Source organism: Trichomycterus rosablanca, chromosome 7, assembly GCF_030014385.1.
Source record: "Trichomycterus rosablanca isolate fTriRos1 chromosome 7, fTriRos1.hap1, whole genome shotgun sequence".
Classification (NCBI taxonomy): Eukaryota; Metazoa; Chordata; class Actinopteri; order Siluriformes; family Trichomycteridae; genus Trichomycterus; species Trichomycterus rosablanca.
The window spans coordinates 18,898,523-18,924,311 of NC_085994.1; the positions used below are offsets into that span (position 1 = coordinate 18,898,523).

The following is a 25,789-nucleotide window of genomic DNA, read 5'->3' on the forward strand; positions in this document are numbered from 1 at the left end:
CTCTCATAGTGTGTTTCGCAGACCTTTTTATCCTGTTCCTGAGTAATGCTCGAGCCAGTATGGCATTGTTTCTTGAACTACTTATTTGTGTGTGATCAAATACACATACTGAGTATCCCAAACTCGCCATTGTGCACCTTGTCGTGAAAAACCCACACCAAAAGCTTTTAAGAACAGCGCTACAACTTACAGTTCTAGTTCCCCATGGGTGGGGTTGTGATCACTTTTTGTCTAGAACCTCCTTTTTGACTTTACAGTCAAGGGTGAGCCTGCTAGGAGCACAGTTTCAGATGGCATCTTCCTCAGGTTCATAGGTACACTCAAGAATCAGGAACCAGATTCCACAAATTCATAATCACTAGCACTCCTCGTGTGAAATATTACAACTCTGGGGTTAAACATTTTAGTGCGTAACTCTTAAGTGCATTCCCTCTCAAGTAAGCTTTATTAGCTGATCCTGTTAATATTGTCATCTTGTTTATCAGCTGAAATGATGAGGTGTTATAATAATGAATCATTGATATTCACAGGATATTATTGTTTAGAAACTGTAGGTTAGGTGGCCTATTTTCAGAAAGATGCAACACATTTAAAATAGAGTTACTGTTTACATCCCTACCTGTAAAAAAACACATTTACAGAGAAATCACAGCTAAAAATTGCCTGACTCTTCTATTCTTTTCCCACCAAGAGTGAGTGTCTTAACACCTTCGTGATCCATCAACAATAGGAACACACATGTGCATGTCTGCGTGGGCCCACACCACTCGATTATGACTGGCTCATCTGCTCCAGTAAAGCTGTAAATGAGGCAGCGTCCTGGTGTTGTCTCTGTGGGACCAGAAGTGTGAAACAATCCCACTGAATGGGTTCTGCTCACCCTCCTACATTCACTCTCACTGCTTTTCACACACTAAGCTGTGCTTTATTTAGAGACTTCATTGCAGTCCTATTGCAGGTTGATAACTGAAAACCACATGATCTAAATTCACAAATACTGCCTTTACTAATATGTTGTAATAATAATGAATTGATTGTGGGGTATGATGAGGTCATCAAAATCCAGGTCAGGCACAATACAGCCACTTTTTCTCTGATGTATGTAATTTATTCTGTATTAGTAATAAATATAAATAAATTTTAATGAGACATTTTAATTGCAGATGTTTTTACTTACATTTTTTCTCTTTTGTGAATCTTAAATGCCATTTAATTGAGCACTTCAGAGTCTATATTCAACTTAGAGTGTATATTCAACTCACAAACATAACAATGCATATCAAATCATTTTCTGTCAATTTATATTATATATATTTGCATTTTAGCCACAATATATGGCAAAAATGTTTATATAAACAGCACTTGCATTGAACAGTAAATGAGACACTACTTTTTGTGTCAGGCGTGATGTTGTTTATTTGACTTTTGTTTTAGCCCTTTTTGCTTTAATTTATAATGTGCATTACTAAATGCCCTATTTTGTGTGTATCTCATACCCTTTCTTATAGTGGTTGAAGCTCATAATAATCACCATAATAATAGTCATAATAAAGCCACAACCAGCTGTCTATTTTGTTTAAATGTTTCCTAAGAACGTGTAAGAATTTTTTTGAATTGAGCCTTGCTTTATTTTAATTACGTGTTCTGTCTAATTTTCAGCTATGCTCTAATGCTCTGATTTCAGAAATTGGAGAATGATATTTATCACATGGTGAATCTATTTTATATCCTGCATCAAAGTAATCTGTTACTTGGGTAAAACAAGCCAAATGGTAAATAAAGTCATAGGCAGTTTTAGAAATATTTTTGCTTTCAAACAGTTTAAGTAGTCAAACACTTTAGCTACAAATTCCCAAGTAGTGCAAAGTGATTATTTAAATTTTAAGTATTTAAATAATTTTTAAATAGTTTTATATAGTTATTTTAACGTCAGGTGTCACTGTACAGTTATTCACTTTATTTATTGTTGATAATTGAAATTATAATGAAATTATACATTTTATTTTTAGATAATAAAATAGTCACTTGCAGAAAGATTTTATTGATCTTAATGATATTTTAAAACTGGATTTTGCCATCTTAATATTTGGCTTAGTGGGTAGCACTGTTGCCTCACAACAAGAAGATCCTGGTTTGATCCCCAGGTGAGGTGGTCTGGGTCCTTTTTGTTTGGAGTTTGCATGTTCTCTCCGTATCTGCGTGGGTTTGCTTGGGAGCTTCGGTTTCCAACCAGTAACTACCTGTTCTGTCATAAATGTAACCAAAATGTCTAAAACATGATGTTAAAATCCTAATAAATAAATACTATCTTAATATTCAATTAAATTTCCAGGTTTTCTAGAACCTGTATGAGCAACATATCGTTTGTGCTTTTATATATATAAACACACAATGATATTCAATGATATTTTTTGCTGCTGTTTGGTATTAATATTAAGGTAATTGTATTTCATCATGCGTATGCATACCAGTAAGTGACATTATTGTTAAACATGTGTCCATAACAAATCTGGTTAATATACATCAATATCTTATTCTATGTCTCACATTTGCTCTTCATATGAGAGTGACGTCTTTCCTCTCACTCAATGATTTAACTCCCTGAATGAGACAATACCTCATATAAGTTATGTACACTATCTCATTGTGACTAACACACACACACACACACACACACACACACATACACACACACACATACACACACACACACACACACAGCATCACATTCAGTAATCCATGCTCATCTCATGATGAAAAGGTATCATGGGGATTGCTCTGTGTTCCTGAGGCACATCCATCTTCCAGCTCAGAGCCAGAGAAGGACAGGAAAGGAGGGGTGGGAGGGCTGGAGAGATAGAGCCTGCCTCCTTGGTTTGCATATAAGTCTCGTCTGACCAATCAGCTGCAGCAATCTATCCTGACGGAGTGTATGATTGGCAGCTCGATAAGAGCGAGACTGCAGTCTGAGCTGCTCTCACCTGAATGATGATGGTGTAAAACAGAGCCTTATTTGGAGGCTGCTGATGAACGTTTTTCTGCATCCCAGGCAAAAGCATTTTAGATCTTGCAGTGCACTTGTGAAGATGCTATCTGTTTCCATGGTTTTCAGATGGACTCAGGTCTGGCAGGACACAAGAAGCGAAGATTATATTAAGAAACAATGGCATGGAGCATTTCAAGGAATGTTGATACTGTGCCAGCTCTCTTGCTGGTTGTGATCTTGTTATGGAGAGTGGACCTACCGTAATGGATATAACAGTCATTTATTTTTCTACAGTTAGACCTTGTTATTGTTATCTATTATAAGGACTAGCTTGATTTTCAAAATGCCTGAGGCAAATTATTTGCTTACCGTCTCTTGGGGATACATAAAGGTAAGCTATGTGTTTATAGAGAGTTAGATAATATTGGCTTGAATACTTTTTAACTTGTGTGCCATGAGAAATGCCTTCTGTTTTATTAATACAGTTTAAACACCAATTGTATGTTATATAGTTTGACTATATCCAATCAAACTGGTGACAGAAATTGTCCAATATTACCTAAAATAAAATTTAGCAATTAGGTCTGGAATCTATTTGTAAAAATATCTACACACAAAATGTTATCTTTATTTAATTTTATATTTTATTGAATTGTATACTTTATTTACTTTTCAAACAGTCTTTATGATACTATGCTGGGGGACACTGCGATTCATCTTGTAATTTTAAATTACTTCATTCTTTGAATGATAAGATGCATAAAAACTTATTTAAATAAATATTAAGCTTTTCAGGCCAGATCGTATCTTATATTTCTCTCTCTCTCTCTCTCTCTCTCTCTCTCTCTCTCTCTCTCTCTCTCTCTCTCTCTCTCACTATATATATATATATATATATATATATATATATATATATATATATATATATATATATATATATATATTATATTTGCCTTTTGTGCAAGTCATTGTATAAAACATTTTTAAATGCAATCCATCATATATGGACCTGATTACATAACATATGCATTGTTCGATACTACTGTAAATAAATATGTTGTTTTGTTATTACATGCTTACATAAAAAAGCAATTAAAATAATACAAAATCTCAATTGGATATGAAAACTATCCATATAACAGTTCTCCAATGATGCTTCTCAAAAATCTGCATTCCACCTCAAATAACTCATAAAACATATAAAAAAAATAAAAAAAAAACTTTACTAGTTTTATTACTAATATGTCTGATAACACTGGATACAGTTTAAGTAAAAGCCAGTCCCCAGAATGCTAAATGTTTATGTAATACATTCCACATGATTTTGTAAGCGAACCTATTTATTACTAAATCTTACAAATAAATGTACAGTAGTTAAATGTCCACTTCATGCACATGCCCATATATTAACACTGGAACAAATATGTGTTTGTGATTGCTTCATAACATAATGGACCATTAATAATGTCTAAAAGTACTTAAGTTAAATTACACATACATATACACATACAAATGCCTGGGTAATGTGTGAAGACCTGAAATATTCATTTAAAAAAATATTATGGCAAATGTTTTGTGTTTAAGTGCAAAACATTACTTCAGTTGCAACATTTTAATGTATTTTTATTTTGACTGATAATGAGACTGATCCTGAGAATCATACTGATGTCATAGCTTTGAGTATAACTGAGGATATGAAAAAGGATTCAATACTGACATTCTTGCATACAGAGTCGATTCTGCATGCTGTTAATACAAAGCAATGCAAAACATTTTCATTCATATTTTACGTGCATAATCTGTGCTGCGTCATTAAACATTATATTCTGTTAACAATTATACATAGAGTCCCATCAAACCATGAAGCCCATTTCATATCAAGTCTTTCTGACAACATTAGTAGTTGTAGTTAAGATGAAACATGAAATAATGAGCAGAATTCTAGCTTTATACTGCGGCAACCAGAAAAAATCCACATTGCAGAATTAAACATGCCATTACAATGTGTATTGATTGATGTACAATTGTGTCTGTAAACAAAACTGGCACATGTGCATTGAGGGTGGGCAAGAGTGGTTTAAATTTTCTGCACATTCTGTCAGTTTTCTGTCATCTGTAGCTCCAATTTCAATTCACATCAACTGTTAGCTTTTGAATAGAAACATAAATAGCATTTTAAATCGACAGCATTAACTAAAAAATATCTTCTTTGTTGGTGCATTTAAGCTTTTTTTAAACTGGCTGTTTTGACCAGATAGATCTGAATAAACAAGTTTACTTTAGCAGTTCTGCTTCACCTTCTGTTGTTTCTCACATCATGGATCTAAAGAACTAAATGTTTTTGTTCTTCTCCATGACTGTGCTCACAGTCCCCACTGCTACTATTTCTGTCTTACTTTTTCACACACCACAGTGAAAATGCACTACAGGAATATCACAGTTATGTGCGTATGTACTTGTTATGTACTTATTATTGGTGTTCCTTTTCTTTATTAAGTGTAATTGATCTTTGGAGTCATTTTACTTTGTCTTTTGTACTGCATAGCTGATAATATTCTGTAATATTTCAGCCTGTGGTGGATTTCTGTATGTAATCTTGCTTTGGTAAAAATGGTCTTGATGCTGCCTTCTACCCACTGACTGAGCAGGTCACTGTGACCTCGATTTCTGTGCATGAGATAGTGTGGAGTCTGTCTTTAGATGTTATGACTTGACTGGAGAACTTGGCCTTGAGTCTCCAGAGCATCTGGAACCAAACAAAGATGATAGACCCATATCTATGCAAATAGGACTTGAATGACTATCTGGGTCTTTATTTTTTGGGTATGTAAGTGTAATAGGGCAAGGCAAACCTCGCCACTGAGGTGTAGCCCCATACCTGCGAGAATGGGGTGAACGAACCCAATATGCTGGATTTTTAACCATGGCAGAAAGAACACAAAAACGAACACAAAAAGCCCAAGCTGGAGGGCAATAGTGCAGACAGACGAGCACATTAGTGGAGTAGGGAATAACACACTCCATACACACCTTCAGAAAAGATAAGAGACATTTGCCCTACAAGGACATAAGCCTATGTTGTCCCCAACAAACATCAGAAAACTCAGGTGGGTATGCACCTGTCCCAGCAAAACACTCACAGGGGAAAGGATTAAAAAAATTTAGATAAAAGAACAGGGAGGAAAACTGAGTTGTCAAAGCACTAAATGTGTTATAAGATTGACTGTAAAGAGAGAGACCATCATTATCATCTGCTTTTTAATATGGTACTATGGAGAATTTGCAGATGCTGACACCCCTACAATAACAAGAGTTACAATAACAAGAGTTTACTCTCTACTCTAGACCAGTGGTCCCCAACCTTTTTTGCACCACAGACCAGTTTCATATAAGATATAATTTCATGGACAGGAGGATTTAAAATAAAATTATATGACGAGCATAATAAAAATCACAAAGTGCATAACAATACTACTCACCAATGATGGAAAATCAGTGGGAACCCTCAGCAATGATGCGTTTCAAAGACATTTGTTTTTTGCTCATTTTGCTAGCTTGTGGGCTTAATTTCACGTGACTGTATCACATGACTGAAATAGGTACGTGTCAGACATGATTGTCAATAAATCAGTAATAATTGACTGGTCCGTGGCCCGGTGGTTGGGGACCACTGCTTTTAGACAAAATATTTTTAATGTTTTGGCTAGATTGGACAAGTTCTGTCAGATAATGCTGCTAATATTAAATAAAGGTCCATGGTAATATATAAATTTCACTAACACATTGTATTTTATGTTATTTTAGCTTTCAGTTTAACTAGCCAAATACAGCTAATCTAGTGGCATTAAGCAGGGGCCACTAGATCACTGAGTTCTAATTAGCATTTCAGCTCTTGGTTGAAGTTCTGTATTTGGAAGCTTATTTATTTGCATATGTGTTCCTTTGCAGTTTAAAAGGATGTTGAACAGAGAGCTGACCCACCTATCAGAGATGAGCCGCTCCGGAAACCAGGTGTCTGAGTTTATCTCCAACACTTTTTTAGGTGAGTGTTTCACAACCTTTATAATGTTATCCTGCTCTACAAGCTAGTTCTTCTGATACGTTCTGATCTCTGACTCTGCTGTCATGCATTCGTGTTTGTCCGCAGACAAGCAGCATGAGGTGGAGATGCCGTCACCACAGACGCAGAAGGATAAGGAGAAGAAGAAGAGGCCGATGTCTCAGATCAGCGGCGTGAAGAAGCTCACACACAGCTCCAGTCTCACCAACTCCAACATTCCCCGATTCGGAGTCAAAACTGAGACGGAGGAATCGCTGGCTAAGGTTAGTGAGTGTGTCTAGAAAGAGGAATGAAAAACTCTGTAGCACAGTCATGTTTGTATTAAAAAAAATCTGCATTGTATAACATCAATACAAATGTTGTGTATGTGTCAAATCCACACTTAAGGTATTATGTCTAATAGGTTCTCACTTTCCGTATAAAAATAAAATATGCAAGACCATACAAGCTTTAATTATTTGTGAGTTTTCAGGCCCAAAAGTCAAACATTTTATGAAGAGGAGGTTTGCCCCTGCATATCTACCTGATACTGGAGTGTTTTGGCTTGCATCTTTTAATCATGAACACGTTTTCAAAAAATCCCTTTGTTAAATATACATAATTTGTCAAAATATTAGTAACTTCAGTTAAGTTTACAATTTCAGCTAAATATATCTCTTTTTATTGGCTGTTCATTAAAGCATGCCCTTCCAATAATATGTTAAACCATGTGATTGCATTATGGTGACGTATATTTTGATTGACGTATAGCTTTAATCAAGATTTAAAGTACGCTTAGATTAATTGACCAAGACTTTACATGTGAGGGAACCATCAGCCAAAAAAAGGTCATAGAAATGAGAGATGCATTAAATTAATGGTAGTTTCTTGTAGTTCATATTCTGAATGCAGCTGATCTGATCAGCATAAAGACCTGAATGACTTTAATAAAGGCCAAATCTTTATGGCCAGTCAAGTGGGATGAAGTATCTCCAAAATAGCATAAGGTGCTCACAGACTGCTATTCTGGGTACTTAGTGACAGGGGCGGCACAGTGGCTAAGAAGGTCCTGGGTTCGATCCCCAGGTGGGGCGGTCCGGGTCCTTTCTGTGTGGAGTTTGCATGTTCTCCCTGTGTCCACGTGGGTTTCCTCCAGGAGCTCCGGTTTCCTCCCACAGTCCAAAGACATGCAAGTGAGGTGAATTGGAGATACTAAATTGTCCATGACTGTGATTGATATAACCTTGTGAACCTTGTGTACTGAGTAACTACCGTTCCTGTCATGAATGTAACCAAAGTGTAAAACATGATGTTAAAATCCTAATAAACAAACATACCAACTTAGTGACAGTGGTCTGGGGAGGGACAAGCCACAAAACACTCATTGATTTCAGACTACATGAAGTCTGTGGTGTCTGGTAAGGACCAACAGAAGAGGTACTGTTGCTTAAATTGCAGATCATTTTAATTCTGGTCACAACAAAGTGCATCAGTCTCTTCTGTTCATAAAAACGCCCACCATGGGCATGCAGGCATTTATGCTGGACATCAGAGCAATAGAAGATAGACTTGTCCAACCAATCCTGTTATGTCCAAGATTATGTAAACGGCCTGACGTGTGCGTTTGTATCATGCAAAATTGAAGCCACCAGGATGCACTGTATGACGCACCGCCTTTCAACATATGTCTTTTTACCAAATATCATAGGACACCTTCAGATTTCTTGTGGAGTCCCTGCATTTTTGCTGTGTTTTTCGGTCTTTGCTTTGTTGAATTTGTCCCAATGTGTACATTAAACAGTTTTTGCTATTTTAGGAGGTTGAAGATGTGAACAAATGGGGCCTTAATGTTTTCAAAGTCACAGAGTTCTCTGGCAACAGACCTTTAACAGTAATGATGTATACAATATTCCAGGTACAATAATATTCATTGTAATTGTTTAAATCTTACTGATAATATAAATGCTGACAGTTGATTAAGTTATGGTTTATATTCATGTTCTTATTGTATTCCATTACAGGAGCGAGACTTATTAAAGACGTTCAAAATTCCTCTTGACACCTTTATAACATATCTGATGACGTTAGAAGACCATTACCATAGTGACGTCGCCTACCACAACAACATCCATGCTGCTGATGTGACTCAGTCCACTCATGTGCTGTTATCCAGCCCTGCTCTTGAGGTACTTTTACCACACACACATCAGGGCTAATTTTTCTTAATTTTAAAAATAGTGCTTCCCAAATTTGTACACTATGAACAGTGTTCCACCAAAGGGGGTCACACACTGGATTGACTCTATTCCAACTTATAAAGCAGTATCCCTTCCACATCTGGGACTGCTGGACCACTCTTTCTGCTCCTTATCCCAGCATATACTCCCATCAAAGAGAAAACTAAGCCATTAATAAAGACCATGTGAACCATATAAAGCTTCAACACACAGAATGGAATATACTTGATCAACAGGATTTGCAAGGTTTTACAGAAACATAATCTTCTATATAAAGTGCTGCACCGATAATGTAACTGTTGGCAAACACACACCTGTGTTCATTTTAACCAAAATCCCCTGGATGATTAGCAAGGAACACTCACTCCTGAAAATCCGAAACTCTGCCTTAAGGTTAGATGATGGGGCCTCGTGGCAAGAGCAGACTTGAGGAGAGGCATCAAAGCTGCAAAAGAGGCCTACAGGAAGAAAATTTAGGTCAATCTCACACAATAGAACCCTTGACAAGTGTGGCCGGAATGACTCCAAATCACCAATTATAAAGGGACATCTGGGACTATCAATGCTGTGGCCTCACTATATGGGGAACTAAATCATTTCTTTGCTCTGTCACATTGCCCCTACCAACCTGAAGCACCCATACACTCATTCTCCACGAACATCATGTAAGACGGTGCTCAAGTCTGTTAACCCGTGGAAAGCAGCTGGACCGGATGGTGTACTCTGCAAGGTACTGAAAGCTTGTGTGCACCAGCTATCAGGGGTCGTCATTACAATCTATAATCTTTCCCTGATACAAGCTACCGTCCCACCGTCTCTGAAGTCAGCTACTATTATTCTTCTTAATTCAGTCTTAATGACTACCAACCAATCGTACTAACATCTGTACTCATGAAATGCTTTGAAAGACTTGTTTCACAACACATCAGAACCTGCTTCCATCCAATATTTAGATCCACATAAGTTCACCTATAGGGCAAACACATCTATGGTCACTTCACTTTATTCTGAGCCATGTGGAACACTCAAGGAGCCATATCTTTTTGAAGACTACAGCTCGGCCTTTAATACAATCATTCTGAATATATTGGTCGAAAAGCTGTCTGTCATAGGCTTCCCCCTACTTATCTGCATCTGGATAAAGGACCTTCTCACCAACTGGTGCAACCAGTTAAAAGTGGCTCCCACTGCTGTTCCACCCTTACGCTTAACACAGGCTCCCCACAAGTCTGTGTGCTGAGTCCATTTCTTAATGAAGTAGTCATTTTTTAATTCTTAATTCTTAATTCTTTTAAGTCATTTCTTAATTTCTTAGTCCATTTCTACAGAACAAGGCCGACAGCATCAGTAAGGATGCAACACACCCTGGGAACCAACACTGCTACCATCTGGGAGGCGGTACAGAGCTATTCGTGCACACACGAACAGACTGAGAAACAGCTTTTTTCCAAGAGCTGTGGCCTCCATCACCCCTCCAACACCTCATAGACTGTGAACTTGAACATTGCGTATTTGCACATCTTCATACAACCATTCTCTCACTCAACATAAATCATTTCTGAAACTGAACTGGTATCTCCACACAGCACAGTCACTTTACATATTCATATTCACCCATATTTTATTATATTATTTATCTTGCAATCCATACTTTAGATTGTACTGGTTATTGTGTAAATATCCATATGCTTATGTAAATATGTTTGCCTCTTTTTAAATAACCATATGCTTATGTAAATACTTAGCTTCTTCTTTTTATCTTTCGGCGAGTGTCTAACTAAATTTCGTTGTATGCAAGTATAATGACAATAAAGGTTCTTCTTCTAATGCATCCCCATCCTCTCCACCAATATCATAATTAAATATGGTTTATTTATGACCATTGCACTTTCTTTAGTGGGCTGAAAAATTGGTTTATTAATTTTAATCTGGCATATGTAATTACTATTGATTCTTTTAATAGTTCTGTAAAAATGCTACAAATAATAATAATACTAATAATAATAACTCACTCAAACATGGATTCATATTTGTCCTACTGTCCTGTATCTTTTTCTCTATTTAACACACTTTTTTTCTGTGTCTGTAGGCTGTTTTCACAGATCTAGAGATTCTTGCTGCAATATTTGCCAGCGCTATACATGATGTTGATCATCCTGGTGTCTCCAACCAATTTCTCATTAACACAAGTAAGTTCTCTACACTTCTTTGCCCGCAGCACAGCACATCCACCTGACAGAGTGAAAACAGGCTTATCACTCAATATAATGTCACCACAACCTATTATCTATTTGCGGCTGTGCTTCTGTCCCTAAAAATAAGTCAAGAATTGAGTCCAAGATGCCAGGCTCAGAATAGGTTCCCAAAAATGACACCTCTTGTATGATGTTCTACTTTTTGGCTTTAAATACGTTTTTAGCTAAAAAAAAGATTAGATTTTTTTAAGAAGTAGTCAGTGCCAAATAAAGCATTTGCTATCACTGCTTTCTGTACATGTGGTAGTGGATAGAGACAAGGTCATTCTTGCTGAACCAGGATCACATATCATGCCAGTGCACAATGTTAGTTTCCTCTTTGCCAAATGGGGCACAGTAGACTGAGACAGTGTACTGACTGAATTGGACTTTAGGAATTAGAGAACAACAGACCTATAGTAGAGTGATTAGCCATTGCTGCTCATCCAACAGATGAGGGATTAGTTAACATGTTAAATCATTTTAAAGTGTTAAAGAGGAGTCTTCACACAGACAGTAGTCTTAATCAATGCTCCACTTCACGAAGCATTTTACAACTACTGGACTGTTTTATTGAGGATTATGGTTCTGTTTTGGATGCTACAGTGCATTTATCAGACTACCTTGGCTTGGTTATTTCTGCTGCTGCTTTAATTCTTAGGAACTTTGATTCTTGAGTTCCTCCTTTACTTGACACAATGACATTATGGTGTCGTTGACCCCCCCAGTTATTCCATTATTGCTCCATTATACTGCAGATATCATCTTTAGGTTACATAACTTTATTATCTAGTTAGAATCAAGTGGTTAGTCTAATTTGCTAGGCAAATAACTGTTTTACGTTTGTAAATAAAGCCTTTAGCAATTTTTTCTAATGTAGCACCCTTATCACACATCTTTTAGTGGTATGGCTAGTATGGAATTACTATCAAAACAAGACTATTATTACTACTAAAACTGGGTGGCTTGGTGGGTAGCACTGTTGCCTTACAGTAAGAAGGTCCTGGCTTCGATTCCCAGGTGGGGTGGTCTGGGTCCTTTCTGTGTGGAGTTTGCATGTTCTCCCCGTGTCTGTGTGGGTTTACACCGGGTGCTCCAGTTTCCTCCCACAGTCCAAAGATATGCAAGTGAGGTGAATTGGAGATACAAAATTTTCCATGACTGTGATTGATATAACCTTGAGAAGTGATGAATCTTGTGTAATGAGTAACTACCGTTCCTGTCATGAATGTAACCAAAGTGTAAAACATGATGTTAAAATTCTAATAAACAAACAATAAACAAACAAAGACATGTTTTTGACATCAAACTTGAAAACTGATGAAACAAGTAACTACCTGTTCTGTCATGAATGTAACCAAAGTGTGTAAAACATGACATTAAAATCCTAATAAATAAATAACTACTCAAACTGTACATAATTAAAACAACTTATCTCATGTAATCCTTGTGTGTCTCAGACTCTGAGCTGGCTCTTATGTACAATGACTCATCTGTGTTGGAGAACCATCACCTGGCTGTAGGATTTAAGCTCCTGCAGGAGGAGAACTGTGATATCTTCCAGAACCTCACCAAGAAACAAAGACAGTCCCTTCGCAAGATGGTCATAGACATTGTGAGTTACATGTATAGTGAATTCAGTTGAACTCATAACTGATGTTATTGTTAATACAGCAACAGTATTAAGTATTAAGTTTTGTCATCTTAAGGTTCTGGCAACAGATATGTCCAAACACATGAATTTGCTGGCAGATCTAAAAACCATGGTGGAGACCAAAAAAGTCACCAGCTCTGGGGTTCTGCTGCTGGATAATTATTCAGACAGGATACAGGTTAGTTATCCACACAACACAAACCAAGAAACAGAAAGCTGACTGGTGTTTATGTGTATAGAAGTTATATTCATACTATGGAGCTGGTTTAACCTATAGGCACATGAGAACTGCCAAGGTCAGAATGGGTCCAGCACCAATTGGGTCGCAAGGGTTGTAATGTACACTGTCCAGGGTGCCAATACATTTCAGAGTAACATACACTAGCATTTACTCTCTTTAGTGCAGGCAATTTAGTACAGCCAGTTCATCTCAAACAGTCAAAACCCCCGAGATGACCAGAAAAGGGAATTGAACCTAGAACCTCATGGACCATTATACTTTTATTCATTGTATTAACTTAATTTGTGCAATACCTTTATCTATTATGTAAATTTGTGGTGAAACGCCTAGACAGGAAGTCATTTTTGCTGGCTGGCTCAGTGTGCCAGCTTGGAAGAGGCATGTTTTGCTACAAACACATTACACGGAGAATCTGTGATTTGTTAATTCTCTTGAATCTTTATTTAACCTATAAAAGTAGAAATAAAATATTTCCAATGTTTTTATGATCAGCTTAATGGTATTTAGTAAATATAAACACATTTAGAATTTGATGCCTGCATCACACTCAAAAAGAGGCGTGTGTACCCCTGTGTTCCATCAGCTGTCCTATTCATGAGACTTTAACCTCCAGCAGCTGTGGGATGCACTCGATGCATTCAGCATGGCTCCGGATACCTGTGACAACCTACCAGGACCTTATTGATTAACTTCCAGCCCGTCTAGTTGCTGTCCGTTGTGCACATGGCGGTTACTCTGGATATTAGCTGGTGGTCATAATAATGTGACTCGACTGTGTTTTTATCACAGTATCATGATTTTTTTTTTTTTTATGCAATGCCATCTGAGGGCTCGAAGGTCAATCGATAAACTGTGTTTATTGTTTACATAGTACCATGATTAATGAAATTACTGTATTTTTTTACAAAAAAATAACAAATCACAGATTCTTCTTTTTACTGCATTTTACTTAACGTCCCTAGTTCATTACACTACACGAGATCCACCCTACCATAAACGCCGATAAAGCTCAATATCCCAAAAAATGATGGGAACAATGTATATACACAAGATGCTGCATAGGACACACCAAACTGACCCATACACACCTGCTAAAAGGAGACCAGGCCCCCACTTGCTCCCTCTGTAAATCAAGAACTTCTATCAAACATATCCTTTACTCATGCCAACAAATAAACACCATCAGAACACAATTCTACAGTACAAACAGCTACAAGGAAATCTTCACATCTTAACCACTCTTAACCACCATACGCACATGGGAAAAGAAGAAAAAACGAAAAAAACCACCTTAATGTTTACATAATCTGTTAGTTAGCCATGATAATAGCCATTGTAGCTTGCATGGCATTAAGAATTAAACAAACAAACAAACTAAATCATGTGTTTCTGCAATGCTGCGTCACACATCATGTTGTTTCATTTCCACCTTCATAATCCAGAGCTAAGTTAGGCCTCCTGTGCTATTCGTTCTTACTCACAAGCAGTCCTTGAGTTGGAATATTAAGAAAACATGAGTGAAAATGAAGACCAATGTACATGAAAAAAATCTTTGTGTGATAATTTGTCACGTGAGAATATTATCACCTCTCCAGTATTTTCCACTTTTTACCGATTTCCCACGGTTGCTATGGATACAGCAGCCTGGTACAGCCGGGCTTGCCTAGTCTTGTTTGTAAACATTATTATCCAGTAAGATAATATGACTTAAAGCAGCGTGATATTTTCATATTTCAGGTGCTGCAGAACATGGTGCACTGCGCAGACCTCAGTAATCCCACCAAGCCACTACAGCTGTACCGCCAGTGGACGGACCGCATCATGGAGGAGTTCTTCAGCCAGGGTGACCGTGAGAGGGAGCGTGGTATGGAAATCAGCCCAATGTGTGACAAACACAATGCTTCAGTGGAGAAATCCCAGGTAAGACCTGATAAACGAATGAGACCAAGAGTCAAACGTCTATGTGTAGCGTATAGCTTTATAAAAGCCCTACCTCAGCAATGGCTACATGTTTGGATATGGTTATGATTTTGTTGGAGCATGAGGATGGGAGAGAGTCAGAGTTATTACAACAACATTTGCTCAACATGACATGAAACAGCTGGACTGTGAACAAACTGTATACACCCTGTAGGTTCTTTTAATATAGTTTACAATGGTCTGTGATTAAATAGACTTATACATAATATATACTTCATTTTACCCTTCTGGTAAATGTGAAGACATAAACAACATGCAGGGAAAATGGGGCCACATATTTGCACGAGTAAGAAATGTGACTTGTGAAACTTTTCATTCATTTAATTTTCATTAACTGCTTTATCCTGGTCAGGGTTGTGGTTGGTCTGGTTCCATCAGAGGCACTGGGCACAAAGCAGGAACACCCTAGATTGCCAATTCATCACAAGTTGCAAGTCAGTCACGTCTATGTAGATGCCCGGCCAGCTGATAGCACTGATGAGATTCTAATCTGGATCTCAGTGGACCACTGCGCCACCCAGTTGCCACACTGGTGTGGATCAAAATGTTGGGTCATTCGGAAGCATAGCTGTTGTGTGAGATGTGTCACAGTTTCTGTCTACTGCGTATCCTAATAAATCTCTGATTGAGGTGAGTAAGACTGACACGTGTGCAGTAGCTAACTGCATCTTTTCACCTGTATGAGGCGAGTTCATATACGGATCAGCTTTGTGCACAGAGAGCCACACCCTGTCTATCTCTCGTCTCTGTGCAGGCGGCATCAACCAGCCAGCAGAGGTTGTAATTGCGTCAGTTATGAGGTCCCTATCCGGCTTCTTGTCCAAGCCAATTGTTGTTCATAAAGCCGCCCAGCCCAGCCGGATGGCAGAGCTGAGTTTCAAACCGGAGAGTTTGAAATGCCAGCTCTGGTGTTCTACCGTGTTTTACCGCTGCACCACCTGAGCGGCCGTTATAGCCTTCTTTGATTATTACTTTTAAATAGCTCTTGTAACCGGTTCACTAATGATTTGACACCTTATTTTCATTTCATTACATTTTCATAAACCACTTTTACCTGGACTGGGCACCAATTCCCCTTTCTTCAATCATGTCTGTGTAGAAGCCTGGCCAGCAGATAACACTGCTGAGATTCGAACCCATATCTTACCAGTGGTGGGCTAGCAGATCTATAGGATTGGATACCTTTCAGTTTAATGTGTTATCATCACACACTGTATGATTTGTATACTATGATGCCTTTGAACTTAATAGTGGGATAGTCTAGAACTTAAAGAAGAAGTCACTCGGATTGAGTGGCGAAACGTATCTCTACAACAAACTTGTGTCCAGATGAACTGATTCAACTTTGTGGATTTGTGTACCTGGATTATTGAGCATGCATCAACAGACTTTGAACTTAATCTTTCTGTATCTGATTGATTACTATACAGGTGGGCTTCATCGACTACATTGTGCACCCGCTGTGGGAAACGTGGGCTGACCTGGTGCACCCTGATGCGCAGGACATCCTGGACACACTGGAGGATAACAGGGAGTGGTACCAGAGCACCATCCCGCAGAGTCCGTCCCCAGCGCTGGACACAAACACTGAGGGACGGCGCACCACCACCCACGACAAATTCCAGTTTGAGCTGACGCTGGAGGAGGATGGAGAGTCGGACACGGAGAAGGACAGTGGCAGTCCTCCTGATGAAGAAGAGGTGGAGGAGGAAGAAGAAGAGGTGGAGGAGGAAGAAGAAGAGGTGGAGGAGGAAGAAGAAGAAGAGGAAAACAGCTGCAGTGACTCGAAAACCCTTTGCACACAGGACTCGGAGTGTACCGAGATCCCTCTGGACGAGCAGGTGCCCGAGGGAGACGAGGAAGAAGAGGAGCAAAGAGAGGAAGAGGGTGCAATATCAGAACCCACTATTTTAGTAGAACGGGAGGAGGAGGAGGAAGAAGAAGAGGAGGAGGAGGAGGAGGAGGAAGAGGACACTGCCAATACGTAACACAGTATGATATACACTGGACTTATTTTATACTAGAGATGAGAGCCACTTATTTTTGTTCAAGCTGTAGGGTTTTTTTGTTTGTTGTATATGTACTGTACGTCTTCGTATATTCTTTATCATCAACCGTCATGTTTATATACACCGATCAGCCATAACATTAAAACCACCTCCTTGTTTCTACACTCACTGTCCATTTTATCATCTCTACTTACCATATAGAAGCACTTTGTAGTTCTACAATTACTGACTGTAGTCCATCTGTTTCTCTACATACTTTGTTAGCCTGCTTTCATGCGGTTCTTCAATGGTCAGGACCATCACAGAGCAGGTATTATTTAGGTGGTGGATTATTCTCAGCACTGCAGTGACACTGACATGGTGCTGGTGTGTTAGTGTGTGTTGTGCTGGTATGAGTGAATCAGACACAGCGGCGCTGCTGGAGTTTTTAAATACCGTGTCCACTCACTGTCCATTCTATTAGACACTCCTACCTAGTTGGTCCACCTTGTAGATGTGAAGTCAGAGACGATCGCTCATCTATTGCTGCTGTTTGAGTTGGTCATCTTCTAGACCTTCATCAGTGGTCACAGGATGCTGCCCACGGGGTGCTGTTGGTTGGTGGACTATTCTCAGTCCAGCAGTGGCAGTGAGGTGTTTAAAAACTCAATCAGCGCTGCTGTGTCTTATCCACTCATACCAGCACAACACACACTAACACACCACCACCATGTCAGTGTCACTGCAGTGCTGAGAATGATCCACCAATAGATGGACTACAGTCAGTAATTGTAGAACTACTATATGGTAATCTATATGGTAAGTGGAGCTGATAAACTGTACAGTGAGTGTAGAAACAAGGAGCTGCTTTTAATGTTATGGCTGATCAGTGTATATATAAACTGGTGTTTGAACCATTTTTGTACTCAGGAAAGTCTTTTTCACTTTGTTCACTCACATGCACACAGAAGAGATACGTTTGTATTTCATTAGTAGTTTCATGACTGTCAGAATCGTTTTTTATTGTGACATTCATTATCTGAAAGAACATCACATAGATTGTGGTTTAATTTGCCAAAAAAAAAACACTAGCCATCAAACCAGTACATTGGCTGTGGTTGGTGTTACATTTTCTGAGACACATGCAGCTGGTAGAATTCACTACACACTTTGAATGTTTCTTCCTGAAAGCCTAAAACATTTTCTTTGCATTGCTTAGCTAGAATAACTCATTACCAAAGTTATTAGAACTGATTCATGGCACAAATGTAATTAGTTTTACAACGGCAACTGCCAAAGAGTTTTTGTTACAGTAACATACAGGCATGTGGTGTAAGTACACCGTTATCATTACTTCTTATTAATAGAGTGCTGTTTAGTTGAGATCTTTAGTTACATGTTGGATCTTTATTGTTTCTCTGATATTTATATAAGTGGGGTTTTCTGTTTTTATCATTGTTTAAATGAGCCTTAACTCTTTGTTGCTTGTCACAAAATATGAGCACAGTCCTTACAGTCTTGGGGTCGCCAAAATGTCTTTCTACACCTGTTGACATAAGAGTAAAGTGACTACATAGAATAATAGGTTGTCTCATTGTTTTGGCAGGGCAGCTTGATTGTGGTTCATTTGGATGATTTACTCTTTGTGCCAAGACAGACTGTATCTTAAATTGCTGTATTATTGCTACATAGACTACTACTACTAACAATTAGGGATGCAGCGATCTGACCATGAATATTGTATCAAGAACAATACTAGTACAGAATTTAGATGTAACTTCATTTCCAACTCACTAGCTTATTCAATGTTGTGAACAAACATTTTTGACATTTATGGACACAACATAGGGCAGTTGTAGCCTAGTGGTTAAGGTACTGGACTAGTAATCGAAAGGTTGCTGGTTCAAGCCCCACCACTGCCAGGTTACCACTGTTGGGCTCTTGAGCAAGGCCCTTAACCCTCAATTGCTAGGACTGTACACTGTCACAGAACTGTAAATCGCTTCGGATAAACGTGTCTGTTAAAATGCTGAAAATGTAAACACAGATCTTGGACTATGTTACAGCTTTATTTTCTTTAACATGGCAGCGAATATAGTCAAAGGACTCCCTACAAAGAATGTCTACATCTTTTGTACTGCACTATGTGTCGAATCAGGCCAGTCCCAGTTAAATTTGAGCTGATGATTAATTGAGATCAACAATGCAATATTTTTCATGGTTAACTTTACATTTAAATTTTTGGCAGTTAGTGGACGCTTTTATTCAAAGCAACTTTCAGTTGTGACAGTATACAATCTGAGCAATTGAGGGTTAAGGGCCTTGCTCAAGGGCCCTATAGTGGCAACCTGCCAGTGGCGGGGCTTGAACCAGCAACCTTTTGATTACTAGTCTAGTACTAGTCCAGTACTTTAATGGCTATAATATATAAACTGTAAAAATACACAGAGATAACACAATATTTATTATTTTAACAAAAACTCCAGCAAATTCAAACATACATTTATAAGTATAGGTTAAATGATTAAATATGAAAAAAAAAATTGGATCTGTGCATCCCTACTGTGTCTGAGCCTAGGACACAGGGCCAGTACGTCAATAAGCACATACAGTGTATCACAAAAGTGAGTACACCCCTCACATTTCTGCAGATATTTAAGTATATCTTTTCATGGGACAACGCTGACAAAATGACACTTTGACACAATGAAAAGTAGTCTGTGTGCAGCTTATATAACAGTGTAAATTTATTCTTCCCTCAAAATAACTCAATATACAGCCATTAATGTCTAAACCACTGGCAACAAAAGTGAGTACACCCCTTAGTGAAAGTTCCTGAAGTGTCAATATTTTGTGTGGCCATCATTATTTCCCAGAACTGCCTTAACTCTCCTGGGCATGGAGTTTACCAGAGCTTCACAGGTTGCCACTGGAATGCTTTTCCACTCCTCCATGACGACATTATGGAGCTGGCGGATATTCGAGACTTTGCGCTCCTCCACCTTCCGCTTGAGGATGCCCCAAAGATGTTCTATTGGGTTTAGGTCTGGAGACATGCTTGGCCAGTCCATCGCCTTTACCCTCAGCCTCTTCAATAAAGCAGTGGTCGTCTTAGAGGTGTGTTTGGGGTCATTATCATGCTTGAACACTGCCCTGCGACCCAGTTTCCGGAGGGAGGGGATCATGCTCTGCTTCAGTATTTCACAGTACATATTGGAGTTCATGTGTCCCTCAATGAAATGTAACTCCCCAACACCTGCTGCACTCATGCAGCCCCAGACCATGGCATTCCCACCACCATGCTTGACTGTAGGCATGACACACTTATCTTTGTACTCCTCACCTGATTGCCGCCACACATGCTTGAGACCATCTAAACCAAACAAATTAATCTTGGTCTCATCAGACCATAGGACATGGATCCAGTTATCCATGTCCTTTGTTGACATGTCTTCAGCAAACTGTTTGCGGGCTTTCTTGTGTAGAGACTTCAGAAGAGGCTTCCTTCTGGGGTGACAGCCATGCAGACCAATTTGATGTAGTGTGCGGCGTATGGTCTGAGCACTGACAGGCTGACCCCCCACCTTTTCAATCTCTGCAGCAATGCTGACAGCACTCCTGCGCCTATCTTTCAAAGACAGCAGTTGGATGTGACGCTGAGCACGTGCACTCAGCTTCTTTGGATGACCAACGCGAGGTCTGTTCTGAGTGGACCCTGCTCTTTTAAAACGCTGGATGATCTTGGCCACTGTGCTGCAGCTCAGTTTCAGGGTGTTGGCAATCTTCTTGTAGCCTTGGCCATCTTCATGTAGCGCAACAATTTCGTCTTTTAAGATCCTCAGAGAGTTCTTTGCCATGAGGTGCCATGAACTTTCAGTGACCAGTATGAGAGAGTGTCAGAGCTGTACTACTAAATTGAACACACCTGCTCCCTATGCACACCTGAGACCTAGTAACACTAACAAATCACATGACATTTTGGAGGGAAAATGACAAGCAGTGCTCAATTTGGACATTTAGGGGTGTAGTCTCTTAGGGGTGTACTCACTTTTGTTGCCGGTGGTTTAGACATTAATGGCTGTATATTGAGTTATTTTGAGGGAAGAATAAATTTACACTGTTATATAAGCTGCACACAGACTACTTTTCATTGTGTCAAAGTGTCATTTTGTCAGTGTTGTCCCATAAAAAGATATACTTAAATATCTGCAGAAATGTGAGGGGTGTACTCACTTTTGTGATACACTGTATATGTTTCAGTCACTACACCATTCTGTTTCTGTACCTGTATTTCTATTTTAATCATCACAGGACAATCAGCTTTAATTTAAAACGGTTCACAAACTAGATCTCCTCTGATTTTATTTCATTTTGTATTATTCTTTAGCCTGCTGTCTTGACTTTGCCAAACCTTTGCACTCGAGCAATGTCATTCACATCTCTGCTAATGACCTACTACACCAGTATACATGTTAGTCGTTTATGCTGTAATGATACTACTTAAAATTCCTATATTATTTTATTTTGGGTTTTTTATGTGCTTGTAGCGTACTGAAGTCAAACTGTAGCAGAAGGCGGCTTTTGACTGGGCAAACCTAAGTAAATGTTTCTGTATGCAGTTTCTTTATGTATTCAAATGTATAATTATGTACAAAGACCCCACCTATAGAAACAGATTCTCATATTTTTTTAAATATTTTACAAAATATCTCATTGCCAAATTCCTTTCCCTTTATTCCTCCCCATGCTAATACTTTAAGTGGTTTCTCATGTTTCTGTGTTTACATGTATTTATTGTGCTGTATAGTACATACTGTCATTCTTACCATGTTGTAAATGATTATCATCCCTAATGGTGATGGTGTTGCTGTATTATGAAACTCTTATTGAGAGAATGTTTATTATTCAGTATTTTAAGGACCCATCGATAAACATCTCCTAAGAGATTGTTTGGTGTGGAAGGGTGTAGAAATCCAAAATTATTATGTACTTTTATTTTCTTTCTTTAAAGAAATAGCAGTCCCTTGGCCAGAGGGTTGTGCCTTAACAAACGTTACAATTTGTGTTTCTTGTCATCTTGCTGCACTAAAGAAAAAAAACAAACTACTGGCTGGAAATTAATGACCTTAATGTGTTTTAATTGTTTTTATTTTCCTTGTTTTAAATGTAAAGGGTATTCCTTTTTGTTGGTGAATGCAACAGGTCATATGATGTCTAAAGGTCCAGTCTTAGATGAAAAGTTGGACACTCCTGGTCAATTTCTCCGAAAATGGAAATAAGCACATCCTTTATATGAAACAAGTTTACATAGGGTAATATTTTAAAGCACGGTTTTCATTTATTTGCTGAATTTAGGTTCTTTGCAATATGTTAAATTGAGCAAATATAAACTGTGCATTAAGAGGTGCAGATGTTTGTTTCCTGTAAAAGATGTGCAAACTTATTATTAATAAGAAAACCAACAAAACATGACATTTAACCTGGAGTGTTGAAACTTTGGCATTAGACTGTATATTGCTACATGGCACACTGTAATGCTGGTGTTTTTTGTTTGTTTGTTAGTTTTTTTTTTTTCCCCAGATGTGTTTATATGAACTGTCTACATATAAATATGTGCTAAACTGTAGAAATATGTGATATATGAATGTGTGCCAAAGCTAAACTTTAAAGCTCTAGCTCTCTGTAAAACATATTTTTAGACTGACTGGATTCTCAGTCATTATATAATCTGACTGGAACAACATGTTAGATTATCACACAGATTATCAAACGTTTTTTTATTATTATTATTCTCATGTGTAACATGCAATATAAAAAGAATACACTTTACATTTCCATTGGGGACATATGGAGTGAGGTATTTTGTTTCATTTTGGAGTCAGGATGAAATATCTTAAACCTGCATTGGAGACACATCTATATAATTTTGACACATATACTGTAGATTACTAACTGTCCTGAATGGATAAAACCAGTGGCTCTATACTTTTTGGTGTCATTGTCTTTTTACATTAAATAAAACAAAGAACTTATTTAGGGATAACTATTTTTTGTTATGTGACTTGAAGGCCAACTTCTCTGGAGGTTTCACGAGACAATGTAGTTGTATAATGGATTCTTTATTTATGGCAGTCTATTGGATAGAACTGTAGAAACTTGTAAAAAAGTTTAAAATTGAATAAAAATGTTTTATATGCACCAGAATAAATGAATGCATGGGTTGGACTCTGCATACCTCTGTGCCTTTTTTGTTTAATTTTGAACATCGTATTCTTTTTGTTTGTTGTTGTTTTTTTCTTTTGTAAGATTAGTTTTTCTTATTTTTTAGTTTTAATTGAAATTGTATTTAATGGAGTAAATGTAATAGTTTAAAAAAAAATGACACATCAGTAGAGCTGTAAGACCATTAAAAGGACATGCAAACTCATTGTCCAGCTAAATTTTGAAATGAAATAAACCATCTCATATTTTACATTTTACTTAATCATTTAGGCAAATTTTACAAATATAGAATTTCATAGACTGGGCAGTGGTAGCTCAGTGGTTAAGATACTGGACTAGTAATCATAAGGTTGCCAGTTCAAGCCTCACCCCTACCAATGTTGGGCCCCTGAGCAAGGTCCTTAACCCTCAGTTATTCAAACTATATTCAGTCTTAATTGTAAGTCGCTTGGATAAAAGCATCTGCTAAATGCTGAAAATGTAATTCAAACCACTTAATACTATTTTTATTAATGATATTTTAAGTTAAAACAGAAAGTGCTGACACATTCAGGTGTAATACTAGTCACAAGCCTGGCTGTGATATTAAACATTAGTAGCGTTGTACAAGAGCAAAAAAAAAAAAAAAAACCAGATGACTATCACATCTTTGCTGCTGCTATAGCAGCTTCTGCTGTTGGGTCAGAGAGCTAACACAGAGTGAGTAGCATGGACCTTCATGAGGTCTACGACTTTTTGTAGGAGTACGATGCTGGTAAGGATGCATTCAGTGACCTGTGATGCTTCACAGCCAGTGCAGGCGTTGTGCAACCAGCAGTTGAGCAGAAGAATTAGGTGTATCAAATTTAATACAATGACAAAAAGGAATTAAAATCTATTTTGAATGTGTTCCTGTGGCTGTGTGGATCTCCTCCAAGTGCTTCGTTTTTTTTCCCACAAGTCCAAAAACATGCAGTCAGGCCAATTGGTGCTACTAAGATTGCCCCAAGTGTGAATGAGTGTCCAGCCTGTCCGGGGTGTTTCCTGTCTTTTACCCAATGAATCAGACACACAACAAGCTTTATCCTGCTCAATGAATGGATGAGTTTATAGCTAACACATGCTTTACTTGAGATTTCACATTAGTAACTGGTAACAGACACAAGATTGGTATCAGCACCCTATTCAGAATGTTTTTTCACCATATGCCTGGGGTTACAGGACAAAGCAGTTACTAAAAGTAAGTAAAAGAGTCACAAGATTTCATATATGAACAGGACTTGTCTCTTCTATTTTTAAACACCTCACTGGCACTGCTGGACTTAGTGGAATAGTCCACCAACCAAATATATCCAGCCAACAGCGCCCCGTGGGCAGCATCCTGTGACAACTGATGAACGTCTAGAAGATGACCAACTCAAACAGCAGCAATAGATGAGCGATCGTCTCTGACTTTACATCTACATGGTGGACCAGCTAGGTAGGAGTGTCTAATAGAGTGGACAGTGAGTGGACACGGTATTTAAAAAAAAAAACTCCAGCAACGCTGCTGTGTCTTATCCACTCATACCAGCACAACACACACTAACACACCACCACCATGTCATTGTCACTGCTGGGCTGAGATCATCCACAACCTAAATAATACCTGCTCTGTGGTGGTCCTGACCATGGAAGAACAGGGTAAAAGCAGGATAAAAAACTATGCAGAAAAACAGATGGACTACAGTCAGTAATTGTAGAACTACAAAGTGCTTCTATATGGTAAGTGGAGCTGATAAAATGGACAGTGAGTGTAGAAACAAGGAGGTGGATTTAATGTTATAGCTGATCAGTGTATGGATTTTTAAGTGTTACGGGTAACCATGTTCCCTACAGTAAAATCTTTTATATTTTATTTAAATCATGTGTTTTATTTAATAATTTTCTGTGAACATATTGCTGTTACCCCCTTCAAAGTAGCAACTGGTATGTTTTTCATTTCAGTAAATAAAGGTGCTAAATACTTGGATGAAACCCATGCAGAGATAAAAAAAAAAAAGTGGCAAACTTGACACAGACATGACCTGGAGGCAGAGAACCCACCTGCATCTTTGGAGTTGTGTGGCACCAACTTGCCTTAGTGTCAGTGTCTTTAGTATTTCTTTACATCACATAATGTTTAACGTTTTAAATTCAAATACAGTTAAACCCAGTTAGCATGTGAAATAATGAAGCTAACAAAAATAC

At 38.1% G+C, this 25,789-nt stretch overlaps 1 protein-coding gene across 1 annotated transcript in view; it reads left to right on the forward strand.

Annotated features, from left to right (window-relative positions):
- The window catches only part of pde4d (phosphodiesterase 4D, cAMP-specific), a 232,431-nt gene extending 215,072 nt beyond the window's left edge, over window positions 1-17,359 (forward strand). The window contains exons 7-16 of the mRNA XM_062999097.1: window positions 6,935-7,028; window positions 7,134-7,309; window positions 8,842-8,940; window positions 9,047-9,211; window positions 11,352-11,451; window positions 12,957-13,111; window positions 13,206-13,328; window positions 15,129-15,311; window positions 16,802-17,071; window positions 17,120-17,359. Coding sequence (XP_062855167.1) covers window positions 6,935-7,028; window positions 7,134-7,309; window positions 8,842-8,940; window positions 9,047-9,211; window positions 11,352-11,451; window positions 12,957-13,111; window positions 13,206-13,328; window positions 15,129-15,311; window positions 16,802-17,071; window positions 17,120-17,359 — 1,605 coding nt within the window. The remainder of the gene's footprint in view (window positions 1-6,934; window positions 7,029-7,133; window positions 7,310-8,841; window positions 8,941-9,046; window positions 9,212-11,351; window positions 11,452-12,956; window positions 13,112-13,205; window positions 13,329-15,128; window positions 15,312-16,801; window positions 17,072-17,119) is intronic.
- Window positions 17,360-25,789: the final 8,430 nt, after the last annotated feature.